Source organism: Rhea americana, unplaced genomic scaffold (genome assembly GCF_003343005.1).
Source record: "Rhea americana isolate MKP2758 unplaced genomic scaffold, rheAme1 scaffold_215, whole genome shotgun sequence".
Lineage (NCBI taxonomy): Eukaryota > Metazoa > Chordata > Aves > Rheiformes > Rheidae > Rhea > Rhea americana.
Window position 1 is genome coordinate 943,160 of NW_028186305.1, and position 26,846 is coordinate 970,005.

The following is a 26,846-nucleotide window of genomic DNA, read 5'->3' on the forward strand; positions in this document are numbered from 1 at the left end:
GGGGCGGGCCCGCAGGGAAGCCCCGGCGGGGGCGGGCACCCCCCGGCCTGCTGCTGCCGTCGCCCCCGCCCCAAAGCGGGCGGCAGAGACGTGGCGCGGGGAAAGCAGGGGCGAGAGCTGGAAGAGGGAGCGGCGGCGAGGGGCAGGTGGGGAAACTGCCCCCCGGCGCGTCCGGCGCTGCGCCCCGAAGCGTGAAACTGCTGCTGACCTCACCCGGCTCGGACCGCTGAGGTACTGGGCTGGCCCGGTTCACGCCGAAAAGAGCAGCTGGCGGCTCGTGAAAAACCTGAAGCAAAAACGTTTTGAAACAGCCTCCCCTTTGTACGTCTTGCTTTCGGTTCCTTTTTGCTGGGGGGTATTTTCACCAAGACAGAAGGTATCTGATCAGGCCCTGCTGGGCTTCTAGCACATGTGAAATGCTCCAAAGCTCCGAGGAACAAGCTGACTTCTGAGATGCTTCAGCACCCAAAGGTGTTCCAGATACCTTCAGTGAAGAATGCTGAACGGCCACGCAGAGACCAGGAGTGGTTTTGCCCACACCTTAGCAGSATCAAGAGGATCAGACAGGGAAGGATACCCACCGTAGAGTCGGTAGTTACTTGGCTAGCTTTGCTCTGCATTCGTCCTTGAAGTGTGAGAAAGAGGCGTGTGGCCAGAGTCCGCTTCTGCACGGGATGGCCTGCATTTTTCGTGTGGAAATCACACCTAAAAAGCTACCCGAGCCTTGTTCCTACTGGAAACCACACTGACGAGTCTGCAGCCGAGTCTGGGTTCAGTTCACGGTTTTGCTTATGATTCAYTGAGTCACTATACAGAAGTCACCCCCCACCCCACCCCCAGTTCCCCATCTGCAACCAGAAATAACAACACTGATCTTTACAAAGCAACCTGAAACATGAATGAGAACTGCTTGGTAAGAAATACTACCTGTACCGAAAGGCAGCAATGCTGTGCTTCAGRGCAGTCCATGAACATCCACAGCAGATTTCTTGGTAAAACCTGAGCACATCACTTGTAGCCACCCAGGTTTCATCAATATTTGACTTTACTAGGATGAAGATTTGCCTGTAAATGGATCCATAACTTAATCTTTTTTTTGGTGGTGATTTAAATCTATGAATCCTYAGACCAGGCCTTGTTTGATCTGGCACAGATTGTGCAGTAGGATAATTACTTCCTAATTTCTTTCAAGACTTTTACAATACAACAAGTTAATCATCTACTACTGGGTTGTGTAATAAGCTGGATTTTTCTGGCTGTTCCCTAACACGTTAATCAGAACTTGGGATTTCCACATGCAGCTGGGCTCATAATATGCCACTCCAGCAAAACTCTTCTGGCCACGCCTGTCTCTGCCTTGCCATGTGGACAACAAAGTCCAGGGTGAGGGTCTGGACTGGTATCTTTGATCCAGAGATTTGGCTGAGTTTGAAACTGGTGAAAGACAACCACTAACATTAGTAAAGGCCCAGGATTTTCTAGTGTTAGTTACAGCTTCTCTTTGGGGGCAGTTCAAGCAAATTTGGGCAAACACTTAGAGGAAAGATGAGTTTCAAACTCTTAGTGCATGCCAGCTGGAGAAATCAGGATTGCTGCCGAGCTCACACGCACCCCTCCACATAAGATGCTGAGAGGCACTGATTGGAGGCTTCCTGCTGAATCTGGTGGGGAGACTGGTGGGGACTGACTCATCCGAGTCTGGCATGGGCAGCCCGCAAAAAAGTCAGGATTAAACATGAGGCGTTTCCTGACCTTGCAGMGCTCTTTTTCTTTCCTGTGTGAGAAATGCTTCATTTTAAGTCACCCAGAATGTGGTGCTAGTGGAGGAATGCCATTTCCACAGGGCTCAGGGGAAGGAAGAAGTCACGGCACAGATCTCAAAAGTGGATGCAACAGCAGAGAGCATGAGATGGGAGAAGGCTTATACCCAAGCAGAGCTACATAGCTCTTCTGCTAGGCCACTCTGGCTCTTCCCATCAAGACCCAGTTATAAAAGCACTTCTAGTTTCCCTCACTTATGTACAGCAACTCAGTTATGCAAAGAAACAATTCCATCCTGACTCTCCGTCTCACTATAAACATACCAAATCCCTTTATCTTSCTGGGGCTTGGGACTGTGATTTCTGCTTTCTGTCTGGATTAAGACCATTAATGTCTAAATGCARCATTTGGCATTATATACTTTTTCGGTATGAAATAACACATACTGGAAGTAGGAAATATCATTAATTCCACTTGATTCACAATGTATTTTTCCACTCTGAAATAACTTAGAGGGAAACTGAAACGATCTTATCATAGGGTTGCTCTGCACATTGGGTACCCACATTGTAACAAAATGCACAGGTGACAGACCAGAACCTGACAGGCTCTTTGTAGGAAGATGATTCTCCTGCACTCCTGGCTGCATAAGCTATTTAGTTACTTGGTGCTTTGATCTAGTAACTAGAGCAGAACATTACAGACATAAATTTGAATGTGTTCTCCTCAATTTGCTTATTAGACTGGCTGGAGGAAGTGGAGAAAGCAAGCATATCCCCAACCAACAGCTCACTTGATCTAGCTCTGGAGGAGAAATATCAATACTGATCAGATACACAAGTATTTGTCATTTAAAGCACTTTAGTTGCTTTTAATAAAGATGTCATTCATAAGCCTAAATTTTTGTACTGGTGCCAGTCACCTCAATACTTGCACCAAAGAGAAAGCRACAGCCACATGCTCCATTTGGTCTTCAGTAGAAACCAGTCAACCAAGGAACACCAAATTGAAGCAAGGCCTGTGTTAGGAAAACATCAGTGTTTCTTTAGGAGATAAATGTCTTTACTGCAATGACGCATGCTATTTTGTTTGCCTTTTACAATCCTCACTTGGAACTGAGGTATCCCAAACACATACTTTCCCTGGGTCGTATTTTTCTCCAGAGCAGAAGGAGCTTCATGTCAACATGGTGCACTTATTTGTAAGAGGCACTATCTAATAGTTAAATTTTATTATAACTGTCCTAACTCAATTTAAGCAGTACAAGAAAGCAGACATCAGCCACTGTGACTGTCAAGACAGTTCAGATGGATGTGGAAAGAGGAAAATGTTCTGTTTTCATCAAATTCTTTGCCTGTAGCCTTTGTGAATTGTTATGAAAACAAGAGTAAAGATGAACATTGTGAGCTGTTCTCTGGATCTCCTTTCCTCCATGATGGGCAAGGTAAGACTCAGTACAAAGGCTCTCCTGCCTGTGTTTGCAATAAAATCTTCCAAAGCATTTATGAGCTTATACAAATATGTACAGCACGGCACACCCTGAGAAAGCTGCCAGACCTTAGGGGCTGGATTTACATAGCAGGATGGGCTCTTACCTAATCTCACTCCTCAGGGAGCTGTTGGCTGCCTGGATAAGGCTGAGATACAATTTACTGAATTCAAGGTGTTTTGGAAAAGGACTCAGCTTCTGAAGACRGCCACACATTCTTGGCCCCCATTCTCTCCAGAGCCAACTGTTTCCAGGGTAGCCTGTCTGAAATTTCAGCATTCCCTGAAGAAGACTTCTTGGCCTTCATTGCTACCACACATAAGACAGCGAGACTGCCTTGGGCAGTCTGGTGACAGTGCCAATCTGGGGCTACTGGAAGATGTTGCACATGCAGGAATTTCTTCCTAACAAGGTTCCAAAGCCTAGATGTCGACAGATACTTACTGGAAGACCAGCGGATGCTTGCATAAACATGACACTAGTAGTAAGTGCTGTTAACCCAATCACTGACTCTGGATCCTAATAGCACATTTTGAAGGTTCAGCTTTTTCAAAAGCATTATTTTTACAGCACATAAAATTTTGTATTAGTTCAGTCAAAGCTTTAGACAATAACATTTGTGGATGTCTGCTCTATTTTATCTGCTAACCATACTTCCATAGATAGAGAGGATTCAGAGTTTAGATAGAAATGCAGGAAGCTTGAAGACTGAGCGTAGTCCAGCTTCTGAGCTTATGGGACTGGTGTAACATTTTGCAGCACAAAACTTCTCTATCTGATTGTTCTGGAGGTCAAAGTTATGTATCACGGAAATAAAAATCAGGAAGAGTATTTAGCATAACCTTGGCTCTGCCAAGTTGTCAAAATTCTGACATCAAAGTCATCGTAACAGGACAGCAGCTGCATTAAGTGCTATTGGGGAATCAAGCACTGAAAGGATGAAATGAGCCCGTGCATGATTCCAGGCAGCAAGAACCACYGTATCGTACGTGACTGATACTGCGCTGTGTATTGTTGTCACCCCAACTTGACAGTGACAGCAGGACAAGTTCAAAGGCATAAGCAGCAAAGCTCTTCCCACTCACTTGAGCTGCAGAAGAGCCTCTGTAGCAGTGTGTTAATGGAGGACCAAATGATGGGATGCTCCGGAACAATTATAATGAAGTCGGTGGAAACTGTGTGTGTCAAAGGACCTAACATACTCTTAACTAGAAACTACAGGTCCAATGCTAGAAGGTGCTGACCTCTTAATACTGACTTCCAATGGGAAACAAGCCAGTATTTTACAGGAGTTGTAAGGTTGCTCMATAGCGTACGGCTTGTCATTGTTTTTGTAACTAAACTCATTTGGCCAACTACACTAGGTTTAACTTGGAGCATCACAAAAAAACATAAGGAAGTCACATAACTTAAGGCATCTCAATTTACACATCAAGCTTATACTTTAAAAAGCTATGCTCCCCCTAGAACAAAAGGACAGTTCACAGTACCACTGGCCAAGTTTGTAGTTGGTGAGACAAGAACTGTCTTCTTTAAAAATAAACAAACAAAACCACCAACAGACATTGCAACAGTTGTCATGCCTTATTATAAACTCATTACTGTGCCTATAGTTGTCATATGAAATCAGAACCCCTGATTCTGTTCATATACCCACATTCAAGAAAACTGAAACTATACTTGCAAGGGATGAACCTAAAATTCAGAAGTGAAACCACCCACCCTATCTGAAGGGCACATCAGTTGACTTGAGCCAAAGAGGAAAAACAGAGTATTTGCCTTCCCCATCCTCTGCTCACTGTGCCATGTTAGTCCACCAGGAAAGTGGTCACTAACTAAAAAATCAGAAAGGATAAAGAATTTTTTTACTTCATGTAACACAACAAAACAACAGATTCACATTAGCATCTTTCTTTCTTGGTGCCTCTCCCTAGTGCTGCTGACATATGGGTTTCTGATACTGTAGTTGGAGTATGTTCACTTAACCCAGTAWATCAAACATTCCCTTCTACAAGCCTCAACCTGCCAGCATGTTAAAAGCAACCTTGTTCACAACAGAATTTTAATGCATTAGTTAACGTTTAAAATACTACACTTTTTAAAGTATGATTTAGTACAAATAATTTAAAAATAAAAATACGTAAATGACCACCTGTGTCCCCATTAGGTAGGTACCATGATACTGTTAAAGTCTCAAGCCCTAATCTTTAGGTCAAGGGTACAGATACAGTCACATAGACATTAGGCAAGTTTTCCCAAAGCTACATGATGGATATTAGGAGAAAACCCTGTAGTCACACCCACTCAGACTTCAAATCTGTGATTAGCTATAGGAGGAAAAAAATAGTATTTTATCAGAATGAATATCAACATAAATCAGAATTTACCTTCTTGCTCAGAACAAAGAAGTCACTTGAAAACTATAAGATCTCAAGGACCAGAATTCCCTCCCACAGACTTCAGCTTCACCACCCAGCTCARCTGATGGTTCTCCACACCTCAGGCTGACCTTCAAGTGCACAGAACGGAGAAATCAGAATGATATACTGCAGATGCCATTAAAGCCCACACAGGAACAAAGGTTCACAGATCCAACCAGGTGTGCACGTCCTGTTTGGTTTCGTAAAGGAAATACTTCTGCATTTCTCCCCAAGTGAATGAGGTTTGGCAGTGGTCTCTTTCCACATTAAAAGCACACTGGACCACAAACCCCTCCTAGAAAGTTTTCATACATTAAGCACAGCAAGCAAACAAAACCAGATAAGCCTAAGATTCATAAGACAATYTTATAATGCGGGCAAAAAAAGATCAGCAATCCAAAAAGCAGACGAAAGTGCAGGCAAAATCTTTTAGTGAATAAATTAAGCACAGACATTTTGTATGTGAGGTTCATCTTGGGGAGTGGGGAAAGCAGTTCATTAACAAGGCAAAAAGAGAATGAGAAGTAACGATTATAGGACCATGAAACCAGATCTCATTTTTAGATACTATAGAATAAGAATACAGCATACCTGAGAAATTTTTCGATAGAGTACATGGGCAGATAGCCCAAAGGAAAAGAAAACAARAATTTTCAGCTGCTTCTCAGAAAGAATTCTTTAAAGGAATTTAGGATATTTAYTTATACAAAGTACACACTTGGAAAGAACTCAGCACATTTAGCACTTYGGTGCAAGCCTATTTCTTCTAGAAATAGCCCTTCAGATATTAACAGGTCAGTAATTAAGAGACACAGACAAGCTCTRATAGTCATTACTGCATGGCCACGCAGAGTTACTACAGCAAATCCAAGTTCCCTTCGCTTTACGAGGTCAGCTACGTCACCTTGGAAATTACGGACAAAGTGGAGTAGAATCACTTCAAATATTGTACCAATGGGTAATGTCTAGCTTTCTTTTCTGTGCCAGCCTCTGCCTTGCCACCTTGTTCRCCCGTGTCAGTATTAGCAAAGGAGCCAGACCCCTAATTCCCTACAGCACCTCTGAAACAAACGCGGAGGCAGAGGCTGGGCAAGCTCAGCTGGCAACACCGCTTAGTACGATGGGGCCCATGGGCACCGTCACAGAAACAGGGCAGAACTTCACACGCAATAGAGGAGTGCTAATGTAGCTTTAAAATGTAATTACATTTTATTGCTCCAGCGTGTGTTCTGAGAAGGGCACTCAGCCTCCCTCTACTGGCTAACACAGAAAACTTGAAATCTGCCTAACCTGCAAAAGAGACAGGAACCTGGCAGCAAACACGCATGCAACACAACAAATTAATGTTTTATAAGTTTTTTAAACAGAGGAACAGTTTTAACATTCGACCTCTGTATGAACTGAAAGTTTTGCACAATTTTTTCTTATAAAAATATGTATTTTTAGAGTTTTCCATTGTTTTTGACAAAACCCACTATTAACAATAATAGCAGCAATAATTCTTGCATGTACATCTCATATCCTCACCTAGCTTTAAGTTCATTGCCTTTGTTAGTTGTTTTCTTAACAGTTTACCTATTCATATTCAATTCTGTTGAAGGGAACAAATTTTGTTTCTAAATTCAACAGGAAACAACCCTCCCTGAAACTCTGAATGCTTCACTTTAGCTTTGTTTCATTTTGCACTTAACTCAAATTGTAAGTCTAAAAATGTTTTCATTTGTCCTAAAGTGTTTATTTCACTGACGATACACAGAAAAAATACATTAATTCTGGGACAAAGACAAAGCACTTTCTTTCGGGGTCAAACACATATAAGCAACTACCCTCATGGCCCTATATGGTTTCTAAAACCCTTCCCCCTTTTTGCAAGCACTTTTTACATAGATTCTGTGCGTAACCTTTCTGTGGAAATGGCTTTTTGGAAACTTTCAAAAGCAGATGATAATTTATCTTTGTCACAACAAAAACATCATATAGCTCAAAATCACAGTCAAAAACAACACATTCTCTGCCACAAAATGTTTACAGTCTAAGCAGGTGTCAAACTTCCATTCAAAATTATCGTGCGGTGGACATGCAAATGGAACTCTGCTTTAAATTCTCCCTCTTTTAACAGGCACCCAAAATCACAATTAAACAAACCCTCCCTCCCACAGCTTTTCCCTGTATTTTCCTGTAGAAATCTCCACCACCTTCCTGAGCACCATTTTTCCTTACTGATAATAAATATGCTTATGAAAATCCAGACACCATGTTGACAGTTTACCCAATATGCAAGCATGTAATACTGTTACAATAGCTAAATTTAGGGAGGTTTTTAAAATAGATATCTGACTTGGGCCAATATGGAATGCAATTGCAAAAAATAATTAAAAAATATGAATGGCACCGCACTGTTTTTATTTTAAATCTCTTTACACAATGAAAGATGTTGGAATGCAAGTTGCTATACACTTTACACAAGATACATTGACAATAACATTACTGGCTTTATTTGCTTTATAAAACTGTTTCTGAAGGTCTTCCACTTAACTCTACTTATACCAACTTTTACAATGGGATAGAAATTAATCAATTAACAAAATACAAACACCACAKAAAATCCCAAACGGATTTCTGGAATTTAAAAATGCACAAACCTGATGGACAATACTCTTTTTTAAAAAAAAAAAAAAAAATGTGGAACAGTGATACAGAAGTCAGACTGAGTGATGTTAATACCTGAAGAGATACATAAATATCATGCCTGTGGAGGCAAGACAAACAGAACACATCTTCCAACAKTTTTAATGTATACTATTCCTGCCTCTGGAAGGAGGACCTGCCTGCAGGATCCTATTTTGCAACCTGAAGCTGGTGGCAGGAAAGGATCAAGAGGTGGCACCAGATGGAATTTCAAACAACTGCACCTACACAAATTCATGTCCACTTTTTCCTCTCTGATGTCAATCAATTTTGAAAGTTCAATAAGCACTTTATATAGAATTCAACACCACTAAAATAATTTGAAAAAGGCCAATTTATGAATGATTTATATATATGAACATGAGCAGCCTAGTTTGTTCACAAATAATTAACTTTTTAATAGAAAAAAGAAGAATCTGTGTAGATTAAAAAAGGTTGGTTATAAAATAGCATAAAAACATAGGAGCATGTGTCACTATACTGAGGCATATTTTTCTTCTACTAAAACACTTAACAGAGAAATTCATGATGTTTCAGATCTGTATTTTAAAAGATGCATCCTGGTCTCAGAACTAGCAGAGGCTATATTAGACATACAGAATGCCACACAAAGAAAGTCTTAATGAAAAACAGGAAGCAAATGCCAAAAATGCATAAAAGCTGGCTAAGCCAGGCAAATAAGAAAAATAAAAGAAGAAAAAAAAAAAGAAAGCCTGTGTATGTTCAGAAGCACAAGTTCAAAACTGACCCTGGACCTTTTATTTCCTAACATCATTCAGTCATAACATAACAGTCCCTGAATTTATTTATAAGTGCAGGTCTTCTCTATGACTGGAGAGGAACAAACATTACCATCTTTTTGAGAGGATCAGAGACAACACATTCAATAGCTGAATCAATATTTCACACTACATATAGTGTAATTCATTTCTAATTAGTTGTCAGTGCAAACTATTGTACCTATCAGTGTACCATCACAGATAGTAGCAGCAGTAGTTCTGGAGACAGACTCAGACTCTGCCTTTTCAGTGGTCTGTGGTTCTTAYGCCTGTATTCTTCTCCATTCAGTTAGGAAAACTGCTTTAATTTAGTTCTATACATGTATTTGTGCCTCATGTCAAATTAAAAACAAATACTTGGCATTTCTGAGAAAAGTAAACAGAACAGTTTCATGAATGATCAATGTGCAAATCAGTCACCTCAGGAGATCACTACCTGGGAAGGAATTTTAGCATGAAGAGTACATTACACTTACATTTAGTCATTATATTAACTGGAAACTGTTGTACCAGTACAGATCAGCTTTAATTGCTATACAGTGAACTTTCTTAAATCCAATAGTGACAGTAACGTTAAGGTATTATTTCAACACTCAGTACATCACAATACAGTATAAAGAGTAACTTAAAAAAAGAGAGGCTATTTTTCACTATTCAAGTTAGGGGAATTTGCTACATTTGGGAGCCTAGTCCTTAAAACTAAAGTGCTTTTTAGAGCATTGGCATCCAAAACCTTGAACATGAAAGACAACTACAAGTAAAATCTGTTGCTGCTATATATAACATATAGTAGCAGTACAGACATCAGTTACTCATAAAAATGTCTGATTGTTGATACTATCTTGAGCACCACATGACTTAACAGTGCATAGTACCCCCTACCTCCAGTGTACAATCAAATGCTTTAGATTCATTCAGTATTGTTGTAGGTGGTTCTGGACGCCTTGTCTGCATGATCTTCTGTTTGGGGTTTTTTATTTCATCTTCCTCCTCTGTCTCACTTTCACAGACATGGACAACTACACTAGGAGTCGATTCTGTTCCTGCATGAAGTTCATACTTCTCCCCTGCAGAATGGCAAACAATCGGAAAAAAAAAAAAAAGATCACACCAAGAACATCCTCATGGGACAGTATTAAGCCCCCTTTATCTCAAAATCTCCTTAATAACTATAGTAATGCAACCAAATAATTACTTATTTCCTTCTCACATTTAATTTGTTCAACTTCCATACTTCACTGGACCTACTGCATGTTTCAGAACAGCCCCTGTATCTGTTATACTGTACTCTGAACACAAACAACCAACTTTTTAACTGGTATTTAAAGGAAGGGAGTAAAAAATCGAAGCAAGTAACATGATACAGTAAAGACATCAGAAGATGAGCAGCATGCATTTTCAAGTGACATCATTTATGCTGTGCATTCATGTGACATCTGTAAATGAAAAGTTACAAAAGCATTTGAAAATATTAAGCTTCTCAGTTCCTTGGGAAATAATGTCACTGCTGTCTGCTCAGGAGTGGCTTTCCCAAAGGAACAGGAAGTAGCTATCTTCTCTGTAACATCACTCAGTGGAGTATGCATCTCCTGTTAGGACAGCACGGATACCTCCTCTACTTCACTAACACTGGAGCCAATTCAACATGTTACAAAGCAAAGCACATCAGATCATGATGCAAGACTGATACGTTTTCCTTTTCAGGGAAGGCAACACCATGTTTCCCAGGAAAACACATTAATAAGCCTGACAAACACATGAAGTACGTGTTAGCATCCTTAACTACCAGAACAGTCCACCTGCAACAGACTGAATTTTTCATTCCTTTTCTTGCTCTGTAGCTACAGCTGAGATCATAGCAAAATTCCATAAATAGATGCCACTGAGCTAGTGCCACATAATCCATTTCTGTGTTGTACTCTCAGTTAGTTAAGGAGTATAGTAAAAAGGGTAACAGATGATTTTGCTCAAGTGAGTAACCTTACATGTGAGAGACACTCAGTTTCTTCTACCAAAAAAAAAAAGGTGAAGTACATAGATTTCCTGGACAAGTATTTTTGAAGATAAGTTACACAACAAAAGCAGGTAAACATTCCTACCTGGCCCCAACTTGGAGACAGCACATAGCAAGTCATAGTTTATCAGAGGAGTCGCATCTTCACTCTGCTTCCATCCAACTGGTGGAGATGCAGGTGGTGATATCAGGAACTGTTTGACAGGTTGTGGAGGAAGGAGGTAGGACTTGTCTCCTATTTCATTGGACACCTGTGCCTGAAGATAAAAGCCAGCAGATATAGAATAAAATCACAAATATTAATTCTCTGTTTATTTAGTCTACATCCCCAGTAGAAGACCAGGTAGTCTACAGCCTTGGTAATACAGGACCATTCTTTGTATTTGTATTTTTCAATTTAATCCAGATTTAACAACAAAAGGAGTACAGTTTTTATCAGTTCTCTAGGTATGACACCTCAGAGAAATGCTGTGGGTAAGCAATTTGCCTATGTGAATGCTGACAGCATAGCTGTAAAAGACATATATGAGTTGATAATCTAACAAAGAAAATGCATATAGAGCACATATGATAGAAGTCTTTGGRTGACTTTCTTTCTTTTAGTACATTTCTATTTATGTAGGGAGAGAAGGTTTGTGACTGTTCTCTAGCAATTACAAGTCTATAAGCTCAAGCTGAAAAATAAAACAGTCCCTAAAGTATGAAATCTCAGTAAGAAAAAATAATATATGTCAATGTAGGAGAACGAGAGGTTAATGRTAGCTCCAGAACTATATCAGAAATGGAACTCTTGGGCAAACATGGAACAGAGAAGAAACAGGGACACACGTAGAACATCTTAATGTTCCAGAATACCTGTGCAAAATATAGCTTCAGCTTTTTTCCATTGAAGTCAGTTTCATGGAGTTCTATCCGTGCTCTTGCTGCTGCCTCTGGATTGCTGAAGTTTATCCTTACTCTTCTAAAGCTTTTAAACAACTGGAATGTAACTTGATTATCATAGATTGTGAAAAGTGCTTCAAATCTTTCCTAGAGATGAAGTACAAAGATTCTCCAAACACAAAATGAACATTTTCACTCAATTAAAACACATTTTCCTTTCTTATCATCCAAATCCCACTCATATTCTTAATTGCCTTCTAAACTTTCTATAGTTCACTCAGTTACTCTGATTTATAAACTAGTATTCAGTGTAGTACTGCCTTGCCTCACTATTTCAATCTAAATTCCAAGAGTTTAGTAATCACGCCTATGTAACTCTTCATACATAAGCTGCCATCTAGTGACAGTCATCCAAAAGTGTAGATGTAAAAAAAAAAAATTGCATCTGACTTTTACTTAAGCATCTGCAAAATACTATGCAAACTGGTTCACTTTCATATGAGATAAGCTAAAGCACAGAGTGCATAAGGAAACTGTCAAAATTCTCAGAAAGACAGACTATGCTGGAAGAGAGACAAAAATCTATTGTTATTAATCAAMATTGACAGAAAGTAAAAATTGAAAAAAGCCCAATGTTTTATTGCATATGGAATCTTATCCAGTTCCTCAATTATTAAAATTTTTAATACAATTATTGGTTAATGTTTTAATTTACTAGTTATCTGAACAAAAAAGATTTCTGCAGATACTTCGTATTTTTTTCCTAGTATAAACACAGGTATTTTCATTGACTGTAAACTGTCAGATAAAAAACAATAGTTAGAATTATGCAAGCCGTTGTTTAAACACTGTAATGTCAGTTATTCACAGAGCACTACGTAAGTCAACAGAAGAGTACTATTCCCACTTAAGAACCCTCCTAAAGACATTARTGTGTGTAGTTCTAAAAGACTACTATCTTCTAACAAAAAAACTGATTGATGCCTTCATTCCTGTAAAAATAATTACAGGATAGGAGGCTACCACTGTTTTTCATTTTGAATAGGACTGAAGAAATCCCTCAGATGATGCCCATGTTAGTTTTAACAAAAYTGTTATTTTCTTGTGCTTTTCTCTCCAAAACTGCCTTAATCTCAAAGTCTCTATTAAAACAGAAAAACTGTTCCTTTGTACATTGGCCAAATTTTGGACAAACAGTAAGTTACAACCTAGTGGATCAAGTATGCATTAAAAACGATGAGGATAGTACTCCAGTCCTGACATCACCCTCAAGAAGGCGAACGTGCGGGAAAGGAACGATATGTACTTCTGTTACACTACCTGAATGTTTAATCTTTAAAGGGTAGAAGACAGCATCTGAAAGCAGTTATATAAAAGACAATTACGAAAAGATGTATGGTAACTTCTGTATCTGACAGTCCTGTAAACGTATTGGGCACTTAACTTGTATGCACTTAGATGTTAACAGTTCAGCAAACTGTTGACTGTTGAATCAACCATATGTTTAATGCAGTCACTTTCCACTTTTGTTTAAAGGTTGCTTTAATAAAGCCACAGTATAAAAATAAATATAGCTAGAAAGTGTCAAAAAACAGACAAAAGGAGCAGGGCAGATACAGAACCTGAGGACAACACTCTAAGARTCAAATATATAGATTTTTAATTAATAATGTCTTTTTAGCCTTTTCTCACACAAATATCCAGTATYATTTGCTTAAGTGGTCCAACTTCCRCAAATAAAAACAATAAGCACAAATATTTGTGTCCATATATCACACCAGGCCCTCTCTTATTTACAGTTGTGATTTCTGCAAAATCAGGAAGGATGATGATTGATTTCAAGACAGTCTGCTTGCAAGTGCTGCTAGCTTTGCCAGCATTAGCTCGACTATCTCCTGAGCTACAAGAAAGCAATATTCAACACTGAAAGCAACGTGAAAGAAACATCCTTTGCCAATCTGGCTTTTACTCTTGAGGAGTGGAGAGTGTTAAGACACCACACTTGCCAATCTAATGCTTTCCCAAAGTACCAAATGAACTAAAAGAACATCAGGTAGTATAATCTGGAATGGCCACCAAACCCCTCCCCCCCACCAATTTCCAAATTGCTTTCTGTATGGGCACAGGCAACACATTCTCCCTTTGATTCTGTAACTGCTGTGCATTCAGCTTTAAAAGAAGATGAAAGTAGAAGTAAAGCCATTGAAACATATGTCCAGAGGCTGACAAAGCAGAATTTCATAAAACAGATAAAAGCCAAATAATATACTAAAGCAGCTCTGTTCTTCTGAGCATTAAGAATAAGCCTGCGTAATAGGTTTTCCATTCGGAGATATAACATACAATTCTGACCTATTCTAATGTCTTAGCTACAGTAATTAATCGGCTTAGATGAGCTTTCTGACAGTATATTCAGTACATTTCACAAACTGTATTTGAAAATAAAAAATTAACCCAAACCAGTATATTACAGGTTTAAAAGAAAATTCAATGCAACCTGATGCAAGAACTCCATTCTCTGAGGTACTTACCAAGTGGTCTTATATGGTTAGCAATTATCATTAGAGAAAGAGTTAGCACACCTCCCTTGATAAGCCTCATATGCCCAGATAGTACTGTGGGAATAGTTTCATGGAAAAGCAAAAGGGCATAAAAATGACAAATTACATGTAGATATGTGCAATATAATTTAGCAAGGCATCACTTCCAATGCATACTTTCTATATGGTAAAAGCAATGAAGCATGGAATATTGCTATTAATTGAGTGCATTATTTAAACTTTTATTGATTGACACATACTTTACTACCTTCTTCCAAGAGTAGCAATCACTCAAACTACCAGAGTGCTCACCACTTATAAAAGGCTTTTAAACTAGAAGGTGATCTAGTAGAAACACTAATAATTTAAATTAGTCATCAGTAAGCTAAAATTGTGTCTATCTTCAAGATGTCATCTTGTATTATTAGATGACATATGATTTATATATGACATATGACTATATATATATATGACATATGATTTACACATTCTTACACATTGTCCATTTTATTTTTGAGTAAAAGCTCAGCACTAATATACAAGACTAGAAATCAACTTTTCTACCAACATACACAGGATAGCAATAACTCGGGCTCTTCCAAGGAAATCATTTAGCTCCRGGCATAGAAATAATAGCTGAAGAACTGTATCTAATTTTTATTCTCTCTAGAATACTTGGGAAAGAAAAGCACTGCATCTGAAAATAAGCCACTGAAAACATTTAACAGCCTCCTCTGGTACCTTTTCCTGTAGCCAGAAGAATACGATTACAACAAGCTGCAAGTACAACAGATCTTATTATGTAATCTCCCCTCCCCTATCCAAACAGAGATCTGTAAGCAGCTTTAAAAACTCTTTGTGACTTAGGATTCATTTCTAGTCTACTCTGCACTGCTTACTAACTTCCAGTTATTCCTATATTTTCTAACAATCATTGTTATATTTACATTTTACTATTGCTTAAAAAYGAGTTAACTGTACCAACAAAGTAAATTGGATGAAAAGGATGAAATAGAATCAGACTTCTCTCACACAGTCTACTGTAAGAGCTTAGAAACCTCTCTTTTATATATCCCTTGTTGGGTCAAAGAGGCAAAGAATCATTACAATGTAGGGATGCTTGAAGCTACCCAAGACCAAAGCCTTTTTTTCTTCTTTAACCCCTTTTGAGGGGCTGCTGGGGCTTTTGGCACAAGCACCAAGGAACTCCAAGATTTATCCTGCATGATAGTATAATTGGGAGTGAAAATTCAAAATGGACTTCAAGGCAGCTTAGAGATAAAAAAAACAGACGCTCATGGCAAAAATAAAATAAAAAAAAGCATCAAAGAATCAGGCAACCAACTCAAAACAGGCTCACTCTGGTTGACTTTTTATCTTATGGAACTGCCACACACATTTTTCAGACTGACTTAACAAAGAGGTAACAAATACCACGAAACAAAGCAAAAACATCTAGAATAATACAAGTTGATAAGGCTTATCAGACAGAGGCTTATGCAGATGCAAGGGAGAAGAYAACAAAGATTAAGGAGAAAAATCATCCTACAGTAGGCATTTTACAGGCTAGACCAGCACTCAAACCTGGTTTCCTGGGGACAGTACCATGGTTGCACAGTGCACTGCATCAAGAAATAGTTGGAAACAGTTTCTCTAAAATGCAAAATTTATTCTATAYTCAACAGTATAAATCACTTAACGCCCTAACCGCATTTGCATAAAGTTGTAGTTAAACCTAAGTATTTTTGATGATCAGGGTGTAACATCCTACAGGGAAAWAAAAGTCGTAACTCTCAGCCATCAGAAGAATAAGAGCCACCAGCATGCTAAGGGAAGGAATGGAGAGGGCTGACCAAATGGAGAGCACAACTAGTTGTGGGGTGTGGGGGTTTTACTGTTTGGTTGGTTCTCTTTTTTTCTTTTTTTTTTGGATGAGTTAACTTTGCATAGCTGCTGGGAAGACAAGGGAAGGAAAGYTGAAAATTCCCCTTACTGTTGTTGGTGCTGTCCTGGGCATTCCACCACAGCAAGAGAGAACAGGCTGTACAGGAGCATATTCCATATCTGGAGGCTTTGCATTCCTCAGGAGTCTACTGAATGGTTTATCTACATTCCCTGGCATATCTATTTGCACTTGCTCTCCATTCCTTAAAGCAATGCTACTTAAATTTAGTTTAAAAATAGTCAAGAAAAGTAATTCACAGAAACAAAAAGACCAGTCATCAGAAGTTCACTAATCAATTAAAAATTATACTCTGGTCACTTARAACAATTCCATTCCCTAAAATAATATTTAAAGGAAAGTGTTTTTAAATTAGTTTATGTAGGCACGTAAATGCAGGGATGACAGGTTAAAAATRCAGACCACTAGAAAGAAAGATAATGAAGAAAACAAAATTCTAAGCCACAAGGCTTTTAAGTGTATGTTATCATCATCAGAACCAAAAGGACATTATTTCTTCTTAGCCAGGATTGATGGAGATTTTTCATTTGAAAACTGTGCCAAGCACATTATAAAACTGCAGTAGAAGTCACAAATTCAAAATTGTACAGTAGTTTCAATAGCACACAGTTTCAGGGCTACCTTAGGCAGAATTCTGCTAACAACAGTTGTTCCTGTGGCAGCACAGACAGAACTATCCTACAATCTCCTCACAAATAGTAATAAAAACAAGATCTATGCCAGTGTATCATTTATGATCTGAAACAAAGCTTCACTGATTAACAAGATAAATAACCTTAATCTATTTTCCTCTAGAAATCCAACCCTATTTATATGGGGAAGTAAGCCACCCAAATTTTTCAAGGCTGCTTTAATCATCTTGTTTCTTCACTAGTCAAAATACGCTGACACTCAGCACTATATCACTGTATACTAATATATGAGATTAAAGACACCTACATTCTCAACAAATTCCTTCTAATTTGAATGTACTATGTCTTTTCATCTTTCTCCTTCCCCACAGCTATTTCTGTAAATTCATACAGGTACATCTTAATTTTAATTTTGATCACTAATTAGTACCATGACTCAGGAGCCACATGTCTTCTACTATACATATATATATATATACACACACACATATATATACACATATATATATATATACACACACATATATATACACACATATATATATATATAAAAGAATGCATACAAGCACTGATGATCAATTGCTCCTAAAATTCCTCATTTTGGAAGACAATCGACATATCACTATGAAGAACTGTATAAGCAAGGAATTCCCTGTGCCAAGATCCAACATTCTGAGAAATAATGTCACACTAGAGTACAAAAATTCAGAGTGAGTAGAAAAATTTGCATTTTGGCAGATGTGTCTTCAGAATGACAGAGAGCAGACAAGAAATAGACAAGAAAGGAAAAGATGGAAGGAAGGAATTTCATGCGTAAGCAGTCAGATCACAGAACATAAAAACCAAACTGGATTACATCTTCAGCTGCCTGATTCATATATGTGCTTTAGGTACCATCCTTTAAACATATACAATAGAACTGTACCGGCTCCATTTGTTAGGGACATAGCTTAGGAATTCATCTCACAGTAAATGAAAGATTGACTTACAGTTAAATATATGATTTAGCAACCCTGAGGCAYGGAACTGTGTTTCTTAGTTGACACCACACCTTTCCCTCATATCCTGAGGACTTCTAGGTAAAACTGCAGTCTTCAGAAATACTTTCGTAAAGTAAAACTGAATTAAAGCTGCAGACCAAGCTTTCATATTGGCCCTCTTTTTCTCCTCCAAACACCACAAGTACCATAGAAAATTATTCCTGATGCTCTTAGAACCAAAGGCCAAGTATAGATTTGACTGAATACAAATATAAGCAGGCCAGTAAAGATTTACATTATAATAAAGTCTTAAGCCACTTTCAAGGTGTTTTAATATTTCTAGCTGGAAAATATATCCTGAAAATATATAATGCTCTTTTAAAATAATCCTTGCCTTGAAAAAATATATTTAAATTTGCCTTTGGGTTTTATTTAAATCTGCCCTTGGATTTAGTATCTTGGATAAACAGAAAAATCAGGAGAGCTTTTCATGGGAGAAGCACTATATATCTATTAATAAATTTAAAATGCCAGAAAAGTGTAATATTACCTATTCTTTGGTAACTGTACTCATTCTGATCCAAGCTTTCTGGTAAATACCTCATGGTTTTTCAATCAAAATATGCAGCAATACACTGAAAATTCAGACAAAAATGTTCTCTAGATACATCTATACTTATAATAGTATACCCCAAACATGCCTTAGTCCACCTTACCTTTTCTTCCTGTACCTCAAATACAGCTTCATGGACACTGCAAGCAAAGAGTGAGGTAGGCAAGTCACTTAAATCCATCATCTCTTCCAAATCTTCTTCATTTTCTCCAAAAATCATCTGTTCTTCCTCTTCTTGGTCACTGCTATAGAGGTCTGACTGGCTGTCGCTCCAGGACTTCATAGTATCTCTGAGCATCACCTACCCGAAGCAGCTCTTCTTTACACTCCAGAGTTTCCAATAATAGTCTGACAACCCAAAGAACAAACAAGAAAAAAAAAGTGTCAAAATACAGAATTTACCGAGAAACCACATATTCTTGTTATGACTGTTCTCTAAAATGAATAATTTTACAGAACAGAAACCAACATGAAACTTGCCTTCTCATCCACAAAACACAGGTATTTTATCCTATTTCTGTAAATGGCATAAAGACACTACTGTTCAATTTACGAAAAGGAATTTAAGAAGTTATTTAGTTAGGTAAATGAAATTTCTCCTCCCTTTAATGTGACATAAATCAAGAATTGCAGTACTGAAACTAGAAGCTTTGCTCAGCACTGTACATCTCAGCTAATAGCAATTTTTTATTTAATAACTTAAAAGCATTCTCCAAATAATCAGAATAGTCTTCCGATACTTGAAAAATATTTTTATTTTAAAGGCAACACATGTATACAGCAAAATGAAGTGATCTGTYCAAAGTCTCTGCAAGCCAACGGCAGATATGGTAACAGAACCTTACATCTCCTAACGTGAGGACATTTCTTTGTCCTAAGTCCTGCATAATGGCAATAGACAAAAGACGCATAGTATCTGTGGACCTGAATAACCATATCAAGGAAGAAAAAAATAGTGAAAAAACAAACAAAACACTAAATAAAAGTCTTTAGGTAATAAACTATTTTGTTCAAATTAAAAATGACTTTTAATAGAATATAATTTACAAACTAATGCTGCAAAATCATGAAGAGGTTATCACACTTCTGTATACTCTAATAAAAACAACAGAAAACGCTCAGGTMTGTACTATATCTGGATTTGTTTGGAGCTTTAAGTTGTGTTATAACACCAAAAAAAATGGTAAACAAGTATACTATGTTCCATTGGTAATGACCTCATCTGTGTATTTTATTTGCTTAAATAGCTTATTCCTTTGAAGTAGTCCCTGAGAAATGCCATCAACTGAAACCAATATGTATTAAAAAAATCCATAATCAATCCACGCTTGCTCATGTGAAAAAAGAAAAGTATCCTAATTAACAATAGCCAAACAGCCTCAATATTTGATTGTAGTAGGTGAAATAACTTGTGAAAATGGGGTGGGGGGGTGGAAATTAGGTATTTCCATACTGCTTAGTCAGAGTAACACAGACTTTTTCAACTAAAACTCAACTTGGTCATTTAGCAGAAAGGGCAATAACAAGTATGAACTTGTCCATGTTAAATTAATTCAGTTAAATCAATGAAACCTCAATGTGGACACACAAAACCTGCCTGAAGTAATGTGTATGTGTGTAACTGCAGTAAGTCACACCTTTAGTCAAGCCATTACAAAGTTATGAATGGACCTAGCCAAACTTTCCCAGCACAGCAAATTTCAAAAGTAATTTTCATAGTGAAAATACATTTCAGCAATAYTGGGGTGGGGGAAGAAAACATGTAGCTGGTGGAAAACTACTATTATGTGCAGGCTGATTCATGCAAAAACGAAAGAGAAATGGAAAAGAATGTACGCCAGCACAGAAAAACAAGAGCCACCATCTGGTTTGGGAGCACAGATTCCAAGAGAGAGTTCTGGGCTAACCAGTTCAAAAAGCAACAGGACAAGTCTACTTAAAATCATGTCAAGCTATGTGCAGACAGAACCGGGAGTAAAATACTAGCCTAATTTTGGGTGTGTTCCCCTCTGCCCCCAACAGAGAAGAATATGTATCACAATAAAAAACACCTAACATMCGTATGACTGCTCCAAAAAGCTAGTTATCTGACAAATACAAGAATGAGGAGACTTGTAAACAAGGCARAAGAGCGAATCTGGCACAGAGGAAGTGCTGGCATGAAGCTGAAAGTTTTAAATTAATGATGAACAAGACTAGATATATGGTAACATACAGACTAACACAAGATGTGGTCAAGCTGGCTAAGTYACAAGAAGCTTTAAAAAAAGTTTACAGTATCTGAACCTAGTATTTGTTGGCTTTGTTTCATATTATAAGTTTGCAGGGAGGCAAAAAAACATCAAGAAAGTAAGATTAACTGAGTGTTCATTACTGTGACTTACACTGTGCCATAGGACTCCTCCTCTCTCTTTCCGTTTTGTTAATACGGTGGAATCAGATATCACAATTAAAATGATAATTTAATCCACAGATTATCAATTGAATCCATCACTCCTTAAAAAATGCTGTCATCTACTGTGTCATTTAAGGAGATCCAATCTGCAGATTACCAACCACAAGCACTGCAGTGTCTAGAGAGRTGCTCCTTCACAAAAACCACCACCATATCACGGAGCAAAGAAATAGATAAAATGAAGGCAGATCTGTGGATTTAAGTAACTAAAATGCTTATTACACATCCATGACCAAGTCTCTTGAAGTCTGTATTGCTGGTTAATATTCTGTAAAGTGAGACTTTGTATAGTCTCTTCATATAGAAGCAATCTTTTACTCAGCAATGAGATAAGTGGGCAAATATCTACTTAAAAATCAAACAAAATTGATACTATTTAAAAAAATGACAAACAAACAAGTCAGTGGGCAAATATCTACTTAAAAATCAAATAAAACTGATACTATTTAAAAAAATGACAAACAAACAAGCCATTTTCCAAATCATCAACTTAAGGACATTAAGAATGCATCAAGGGAAAAGTCCCAATATTTAAGTCTTTTGCCAAATTTGGTTAAAACAATTCGGAGTTCAAACTGACTTCAAACTTCCAGTACRAAAAACTCTGAAACTGAGGTTTTATATTTTTAGAAAAGATGGTGATGTAATTTCTATGTCTGTTTTGCTACAGCAGAATAGGGCAATTTCATAAATGAAAATGTGACGACATATAAAAGACAGAACAGTAAAAGGAAAGAATGAGAGCCAGGCAGACAACACAAATTTGCCAAGTCAACGTAGGGACTGGAGAGGGATCAGTAACAAACTACTGAAGTGCCAGGAGTTTGGAGATCATGGAGTAGCATACAGGGTGGAGAGGGAGTAAAAAGAAGCCAACAAAAAAAGCCACAAGATTCAATTTCTTTTAAGATCTGATTTATATAACATTAGCGATTCAACTAACCTATCAAGTAGATGGAGATGCAAGGTCAGGGTGATTTTCAACATGAATGAATTGGTCCTACAGACTTAAGCAAAATTGTCCAGTTAGCACTTTAACATTAAAGAAATAAAACTTGCAATGCTTGCTGTTACATATCCTGACACATTTCATCCATACTTCCATGCAAAGCAGGCAATCAATGACTACCATTATTTGTGTTTTATCATCTTCAAAATAAACATAGATTAAAACAAACTGCTAAAGCACAACTCTTCAGCAGCAGAGCTGAGATTAGAGCCCTGGTGACCCTATATTGCAGATCTGTCTTCTGTCCACCACAAAAAACATCCAAGTAAAGCTTTTATTGCATAAATACCCTTGATATGATGAAAATGTTGCATTTTGCTGAACAGCRATTTGTTGTATTATAAAACACATCAAATGCCATATAGGTATGCATTATTGCACAGAAGAGATGCTCTTCRGGTAGAATTACAAAAATGCATAAGTTATTTATTTAGCTTTGTAAAGAAGTTTTAAAAACCTTGATGAAAGGCATACATACTTTTTCAGGCATACCATATCCTGCTTTATACRCTACAAAGAGCTTCACCAACTTCAGTTTTCATTATGTATGAATTCATCGTGTTGCAACATTTAATTACAGCAGCAAAATGCTTTACTGTAAAACATTTTCTACTCTGTAAAACGACAGAGAGTCTCAAATGATGTGTGTAAACTATAATGGAGAGCTCAGGCCACTTAAAAATCCACACTGCCATGAAGCAGGTTATAGTTTTTCCTCAATGAGTAACAAAAATTGAATTACCAGAGAAATCCTCTTGTTCCTTTAGAAAACAAGAGTAGAAACTTGTACTCTATTAAGCCGCAGAACAAAATGCTGTTATTCTCTTGAACTACTGCAAGCAGTCTGTAGAGAGAGGGATTTAACACAACCAATATTAGTCAAATTTAAGGAAACATTTTGCCAATTAGATCAACAGTTCTGTATAATTTACAGCATAGCCTTTCTYGCAACTATAAAAACAAAATCTGAAAGGCTTCTGTAGACAGCACTGAACTATAAGAACTACTTCAATTTTGTGTGTGTGTACACATATGGGTTTTTTTTAATACAAGAATGCACCACAGTTCTAATTCTTTAACCATAAACCAGCATCAGCTTGTCGGTTTTTCAGCTATTTTTTGTTTTTACAGACTTTCCTGAAATCAGTATCTAACCAACAAGGTTAGTGAGTATTGCAAAAATATGGAATAGCTCACATGAAAAAAGCATGAGACAAACAAGGCCAACATACAAATGTTAACTAAAGAAATACTATTAGAAGCAACACTGGAAGAAGTTATATTTTAAGAGATTAGATGTAACTATTTTATTGTGCAATTATCAGAAAGCAACAAAACCAGAAGAAACACTCCAAAATGTGRTTATCAGTGCCACATTCAAAACATTCTGCTTCAGTTTCCCCTATGCAAAAGAAAATTACTTCGCTTACCTCCTTGAAATGATGAATACCAACTTATAAAATATGAATAAAAATACACAAGTGCTAATCATTTGTCACTCTAAGTTTTAACAGATTTTAATATTTAATGCAATAAACAGTTCAGAAACTGAACTGAATAAATTCATTGTACAGACAACTAACAATATTTGTTTAGTAGTTATTTAATCATTCTCTCCCTCTCAAATTTTAGATCGAATGGCCTTACATGGCAAGACTAACAGCACACCAAGAACTAAAGCCACTTGATTAAGATCTTTTAGTAAGTCCTTTGTTCTTCCATAAATTAATATCAGCTTATCATTTAAATACCACGTGAAAAGCACCTTTGAAACACTTCACACTAAGAACAAACCCTTCTGTCTCATACAAAACTGTAAGGCCTTCCCACGTTAAAGCAATCAGTGGAAATTCTCCTCCTGCCATAGGAAGCCTTAGTTCTTGATCACAAGACATCGTCATGGACGTAAAACTAGTGTTTTTACCTTCATGTTGTCTAGACCTGCTCTTCGCACTGTAAGATAACGCTGGCAGAAAACACAAGCGGCTCATTTATATTATCACTTCGCAGGGAAATAATCAAATTGCTTTCCCGAAAATCCACATTTGGACAAGAGCTAAAAATGGACTTTTTTTTTTTTTTTTTAATAAAACATCAGCCAAATCTGCTCTGAAGGGTTCAGAAACGCGGGCCCGACGCCGCCGAGGCGCACAGCGCCGGGGAGCGCTCCCGCTCGGGTCACCCTGCTCGGAGCCTCAAGATCCCAGTTAAGAATCAACACGGCAGGTGATAAAAACGAAGGGTGGAAACAGAAGATGGCAGGTTGAAGACTGCATCCTGCTGAGATTATTCCGATTTGAGTTTTTTTTTAATTAAAAAAAAAAGACCATCTATCTGGACATGCCTTAAGGGGGAACTGAATAAAAAAAGAAAGAAAGAAAGAAAAGAAAAGAAACGCAAACCGTGAGCACGTCCCGGTCCGACGCGCGGCTGCCGCCCGGGCGAGGGGCGCAGCGAGCAGCGGCCCCAGCCCGCCTCAGCGCCGCCGCCCGCCTCAGGACGGGGCCGCCGGCGGAGAGGACGGGGAAGCAACAGATGGCCGGCGGCGGGGCGCGGAGGGCAGGCGGGGGGCGCTCACCGTCTCCTCGGCGGGGATCCCGTGGGCAGCGGCGGGGCAGCGGCGGCGCCGCGAGGGGAAGCGGCGGCGGCGGCAGCCCCGCGGGCGGCGTCGCGCACTCCCCGCCGGCGCCGGGCGGAGGGAGCGGCGGGGAGCGGCGGCGCGGGCGCAGCGCGCCTGCGTGCGCGTCCCCTCGCCTCCGCATCGCCTCAGGGAGCTGCGGGCGAGGGGGGGGAAGGGGGGGTCAGTGACCCGGATGGAGGGGGGGGCGTCTGCGCATGCGCCAACGCCGACCGGCCTGATGGGGTAACGACCGTTGGGGGGTAACGGTCGTTTGGGCGGGGGGTGGTGCAGGGCGCGGAGAGTAACGGCCGTTGGCGGGTAGCGGTCGTTTGCGGGGGGCCGGGGCCGGCGCCAGCCGCTTCGGGAGGTGATGGTGTCTTCTGCGGTTACCCATGGGCTCGAGAGAAGGGTTTCCTGGCTTCCCTGTGGAAGCAGACGGGCTCGCGGAGATCAGAATTGATCCAAAATTGCTCTAGGAACTTCCTACCGGAGCCCAGCCTGGGCAGCTGAGACCTTTCAGCGTTTGTAGCTACCAGCCCCGAAACACAAGGCAGGCGCGTGCTGATGCTGTGAACTGGGGGACGTCGAGGAGCGCGACGAAGGGCCCTAGCGGCCTGCAGGACACAGGGCTGACCTTGAAGGCTGAAGCCAGAGGAAAGGGAGCGGGAAGAGCGGAGCGCAGCGCCGGCGCTTCGTGCCAAGCACGGCGATTGCTGCTGCGAAAGGCCCACGTAGATTCCTAGATGGCGGTTGAAGTTAATTGGTTTTACTTTGCAATTGGCCTCAGCTAGAGGACACGCTCAGGCACCACACCAGATGGGAACAGTGACAATTTGTGTCCCTCTTCTGAGACTAAATCACTGCTTAATCCAACGATGAGATGATTTGCTTGAACAGTGGTGATCTGAGCTGCRACAGTTGAATGCTTGTGTACATTTACATCTAAAACAAGCATAAACCAACATCATACTTGACTGTATTGTGTTTCCCACAACAATTACATTAAAATATATCCGCTGAATTTCATGGATACAAATATGTTATTCATTAGCTTTGTCCTCACTTGTAGAGCATAGGAACAGCTAAGATTTTGACTTCAGTACAGGAATTCCTGTGGTTTAAATGGTTTCTGCTAAAGTTCAGATACAGAAAAAAGCAGAAAGCAATGCTAAGCTCATTTCCTGTACCAGTCTTGTCATTTGCTTGTTCATAGTGCAGACCTTTCCCTTAAAAACAAAACAAACAATTTTCTAGAAAGGTAAACTTAGTCTTACTTATGTAGATAAGGGATTCTACAGTTTAGCTGCAGCACAAATTTAGGCAATAATTGGTTAGTCTTAATTACTTTAGCCTTTTTGTCTGCAATCACATAGTTTACTAATTTAATAATACCAAGTTCTTCATCCCTGGTCAGTAACATATTCTGCTTTAATATAAAGGCTATCATGAAATCCAACACTTCCATCCATTTTAGCAGATTTTTCAGGAATGTTTTTAATACTATTTTGTAGCAACACCTCTTCTGAATCATGCTTCTTTTTGTAACGATCCTGACATCTGGGGTTGACTGCCACCTCTTTATATTATCACTTAAGTAAACGCAGTCATCTCTGATATAACATGCTAACCCTTAAATGATACAGGTTAACAAAGTATTACCATGTTTACTAGAAACTGTGGAACTTAGTGATGCTGCTTCTGCAAGCATTCAGCAAAGCACTAGCCTACGTTCTATTATCGTATCCAGGGACTTCTATGAAGTGCAGCTTTAACACCAAGGTGGACGAAGCTGGTCTTGTTTTTTTTCCGTTTGTGGTTTGGGACCCCAAGAGATACATTTAATTAAGAGTATCCTGAGGGTTATCTTCTGCTTATCCCCCTGGACTAAAACCCATATGGTGAGTGTTAATTAGGTTGGCAAGCATTCAATTAAGCTACATTGCTAGTATTCTGAATTTATGACCGTCTGTATCTCTTAATGGCATTGTTAGGAAACGCCCT

The 26,846-nt window shown here is 38.9% G+C and overlaps 1 protein-coding gene and 1 long non-coding RNA gene across 7 annotated transcripts; one reads left to right on the forward strand and one right to left on the reverse strand.

The window, feature by feature from the left end:
* Positions 1-8,052: 8,052 nt before the first annotated feature.
* RCAN3 (regulator of calcineurin 3) lies at positions 8,053-24,950 on the reverse strand. 6 transcript variants are annotated; one of them, XM_085305031.1, is made up of 7 exons: positions 24,804-24,950; positions 22,968-23,069; positions 22,160-22,223; positions 18,865-19,109; positions 12,007-12,180; positions 11,237-11,408; positions 8,053-10,204 (listed from the first exon to the last, which is right to left on the reverse strand). In XM_085305031.1, the coding sequence occupies exons 4-7, from the start codon at positions 19,057-19,059 to the stop codon at positions 9,996-9,998; spliced, it is 750 nt and encodes a 249-aa protein (XP_085161157.1). In that variant the 5' UTR covers positions 19,060-19,109; positions 22,160-22,223; positions 22,968-23,069; positions 24,804-24,950; the 3' UTR covers positions 8,053-9,995. The 6 variants fall into 6 exon arrangements, with proteins under 6 accessions (XP_085161157.1, XP_085161158.1, XP_085161160.1 ...); XM_085305032.1 differs by lacking the exon at positions 24,804-24,950 and adding an exon at positions 24,628-24,650; XM_085305034.1 differs by lacking the exon at positions 22,968-23,069.
* Positions 24,951-25,043: 93 nt separating this feature from the next.
* LOC146595810 (uncharacterized) lies at positions 25,044-25,866 on the forward strand. Its single transcript, XR_014895856.1, has 2 exons — positions 25,044-25,088; positions 25,322-25,866. It is a non-coding gene; the product is annotated as an uncharacterized LOC146595810 (long non-coding RNA).
* Positions 25,867-26,846: the final 980 nt, after the last annotated feature.